The sequence below is a fragment of the Austrofundulus limnaeus genome, unplaced genomic scaffold (genome assembly GCF_001266775.1).
Source record: "Austrofundulus limnaeus strain Quisiro unplaced genomic scaffold, Austrofundulus_limnaeus-1.0 Scaffold1491, whole genome shotgun sequence".
Classification (NCBI taxonomy): domain Eukaryota; kingdom Metazoa; phylum Chordata; class Actinopteri; order Cyprinodontiformes; family Rivulidae; genus Austrofundulus; species Austrofundulus limnaeus.
The window spans coordinates 1,013-4,821 of NW_013953893.1; the positions used below are offsets into that span (position 1 = coordinate 1,013).

At 38.8% G+C, this 3,809-nt stretch overlaps 1 protein-coding gene across 1 annotated transcript in view; it reads left to right on the plus strand.

Annotated features, from left to right (window-relative positions):
* The first annotated feature begins 782 nt into the window (after nucleotides 1-782).
* The window catches only part of dcaf13 (ddb1 and cul4 associated factor 13), a 16,252-nt gene continuing 13,225 nt past the window's right edge, over nucleotides 783-3,809 (plus strand). Inside the window, exons 1-3 of the mRNA XM_014032602.1 lie at nucleotides 783-987; nucleotides 2,366-2,565; nucleotides 2,662-2,769. Of these exons, the coding sequence (XP_013888056.1) occupies nucleotides 918-987; nucleotides 2,366-2,565; nucleotides 2,662-2,769 (378 nt within the window). The 5' untranslated portion in view covers nucleotides 783-917. The remainder of the gene's footprint in view (nucleotides 988-2,365; nucleotides 2,566-2,661; nucleotides 2,770-3,809) is intronic.

Sequence of the window (3,809 nt, forward strand, 5' to 3'; positions counted from 1 at the left end):
CATCATAAATCCACTATCTACTTTATTGTTGTACTACATGACATGAATGACAAACTGAAAAGCCTCCAAATGCTTTTCCCTTCAGCAAATTGTCGTGTTTATAAAGAGTTCGTCTGGTCCCAAATGAGGCAGTGGTCATGTCCCCCCAGTGGTCTGGCTTAGTTACTGTTTTCAATCGATCTTTTCGGTGTTCCATGCATAATGTCTGCTATTGAATTGTACTTGTAAATTTGATTTGTTCCTGTAATGTGGCAAAGTTGTAACAAATTCATGTACGTTTATAGACTTACAAGTACAAATTTAGAATCTTACACATACAATGATTCTGACAGTTGTCTTACCCCATACAAGCCAAAGTGAAATGGAAATGAAATACTTTTTGCATTTTTAAAAAGTAAGGAGTAGAAAGTCCAAATAATTGCATAAAAATGTAAGAAGTAGAAGTAAAAAGTAGGCTGAAAAATCATTACTCCAGTAAAGTATAATTAACCAAAATTACTACTTAAGTAAGGTAACAAAGTATTGTACTTCACTACTTGACAACTCTGCTAAAAATACATAGACTGTAAACTAAAGCCTACAGTTGTTTTTCTGTTCCAACATTGACATATTAGTATAAAATAGGCTACCTAACATGCTTTATTTTGGAGGAGGAATGGTCCACCTATATATAGAACCAGATGGTACTTAGAGGAAAATAAAGTTTTCGGTGAAGTTTCCGGTTTTATACTATATCAAAATCTCTAGCATGACCTTTTTGAGTGACGCAACGAGGAGGACCCAGCATCCCACAATGCAATGCGGAGCCGAACTACTACCTCTTTAGCAGCGCATGGCCACTTTTCATGCTAACATTGGTCTCTTTGTAGAAAAATAAAAATTTCTGTATCGTTTTTTTTGCGTTGTTTCGCTACAAAATGAAAGTCAAAGTTCTTTCAAGAAATCCGGATGATTATGTCCGGGAGACAAAACATGATATTCAGCGAGGTAAGTTTAAATTTACTCTCCGACAGGGTAAACAACAAAGCTACAACGTTACATTTCCCTTGTAGCTCTTTCTACTGTACTATAAACTTTCATATCGACAAAAGCTGACACGAATACTTTTAATATCTAATCTGTAACATTGTAGAACTGCAAGAAAGTGTCGGTTTTGTTCATTGCATTCCTCAAATGTAAAAGCTTTTCTAAAGAGTAACAAAACACTGAACATCTAGAGTGCATCAAAGCATGGAGCAGACCTCACCTCAGTTCACCATAGTGCTCAACTCATTAAATGTGACCGTCTTCTCCCTTGAATCACAACCAGTTAACTCAGTTTCTTTGTGGCTGACTAAGGTTTTAAATTAAATACTAAGCTGCTGACTGTCTTCAATGACATTCCSTTTTTAATAAACTTGTCACTGCAACGGTGCGGTCCTTCAGACCAAATGTCGTTGCATCATACTCTGTCAAATTTTCTAGTCTTGGGTTTTGGTGGTGCGTTATTGTTCACAAAGGCCAACTCGGTCATGTTATTTAAGAAAGACTGCTCATTTTACTTTTTGTCGTTGTAACAAACCTCTCCATTTTGAAACTTACACTCTGTTAAAGAGAAAAATAAGAAATAGTAATAAATATGTTCCTTGTTTTGTGTGTTTGGGCTGCAATAAGGCATTGCTATATCAGTATCTCTTGCTGCATGTTCTGACATTGAAAAAATTTATACTGAATGTTGTTTCTCTCCTGGCTTGGCCCTGGGTTCCCCCCTCAGGGAGAGGCACCCTCAGTAGGGCTGCCACAAACGATTATTTTAATAATAGATTAATCACCGATTATTTATTCGGTTAGTCGACTAATCAGATCATACGTTAATTGAATAAAAAACATACAGCTTATCATGTCAGAATGCAGCTGCTATTATATAACCATCATTAGACTTTAACTATATGCTAACTAAAATAATTGCTGTGGAAGGCAAGTTCTGCCTTACAGATATTGTACAGGTTTCTCTTTCATTTTCTTAAAATGATCCCACACTTTTGAGCTCTGTTGTCAGATAGCCATGATACCAGAGCCTGTCTGTATAATGTCTTGTGACGTCCACGGCCTACCCCAGTTACCACTACTGTGCATGTGTGTCAAGGACAGAAAGGCAGATGTGGCAGTGGAAGGTGTCAAAGCAGTTTGGAGAGAAAAACAAAGTAAAGAACAACAACAAAAAAGAAAACGATTAATCTATTATTAAAGTAGTCATCGATTATTTTAATAATCGATTAGTCGTCGATTAATCGATTAATCTTGGCAGCCCTACCCCACAGTTTGGGAACTACTGAACTATTCTGTCAGTTTTATCATCATGCCCTGCCTGCTTTCCTTTTGTTAGTTCCCAGGAACTATGACCCGTCCCTTCATCCTTTCGAGGTGAGCAGAGAGTACACACGGGCCCTGAATGCCACAAAGTTGGAGCGGGTGTTTGCCAAGCCCTTCCTGGCCTCCCTGGACGGTCACAGAGATGGCGTGAACTGTATGGCCAAGCATACAAAGAGTCTCTCCACCCTGCTGTCAGGCTCCTGTGATGGACAGGTAAACCGCTGGGTGTAAACTCACTTGAAACAAAGAACCGTAAATAATTACGTTTTTAAATTTTGTTTTGTCTTGAATTTGTTCCTCTATCAAAAGGTGAAAGTGTGGAACCTTACCAAGCATGAATGTGTCCGCACTCTTCAGGCACATGAAGGTTTTGTGAGAGGAATGGTTGTCAGATACTGTGGGACTTCCTTTTTCACGGTACACAATTTTGACTTCTAAGAAACTGTCGGCAAGTTGTATTTTTAAACCTATACAGGGGTCAACATAAGTGTTATTTAGGTTGTCCAAGAACCTGTTTTTCTTTCAGACAACCAGATCCCGCCTACTGGTTGTCCSGTAGACAGCCAATAAAAAAGATGAAAAAAGCTCTCCACGACGGCTGACTGTCATTAGTAATGAAAGGGGGAATAAATGTCTTAAAGCCATCCAGATTCTAAACCGACTGTTCTTTCAACCAGTAGAGAGAACCTCAGTCAACGTTTTACGCAGTCAGATCAGAGCAGGGCGGGTCATGCTGTCTGACTGACAGCGGGTGCAAGGAGCTGCAACTTTGAGTCATTTCCAGGTCTATTTTCCACCGAGGATTACATATTATAATATTTTTGAAACCACCTTGCAGTGTTTCCACTAAACACTATGTGTTCACGCACACAACAAAACTGCAAGAGATCGCTTGACTGTTGTTTTTGAAGCTGGGGCTCAGAGGCTGTTTGACCTTCTCTCTACCCACAGTGCGCCTCCAGGCAGCCCGGGACTTCAGAATCTAAACTCTTTATTATTCAGACATTAGTGTGTCGGAGTGTCGTCGTTATCATACAGACGTGCACCTCAAGTGTGAACTCCTGATTTTCAAAGGAGCAGCGCTGCCGCGGGAGCGTGCGTTCTTACAAACACTTCAGAATAATATTAAAGAAGAGTTTTAGATGTCTCTGTGTCTTTGTTAGACTTTAACTTTTCCCCTAAAATCACTCTGTGAGTCTGCTGCAGGTGTTTATCATAAATATCTGCTAGATTTAATTCTACTAGGTGTTTTTTTGTGCCAAACTTATTTAGAACCATACTGAGAGGTAAATAAATTTAATTCAGTAAATATGAAAATTAAATAATAATTACTACATGAGCTGAAATCCTGTAAATATAACCCATTTAAATTAAACAAACATTTTAGGGGATAAATCTCTCTCTCTCTCTCTCTCTCTCTCTCTCTCTCTCTCTCTCTCTCTCTCTCTCTCTCTCTC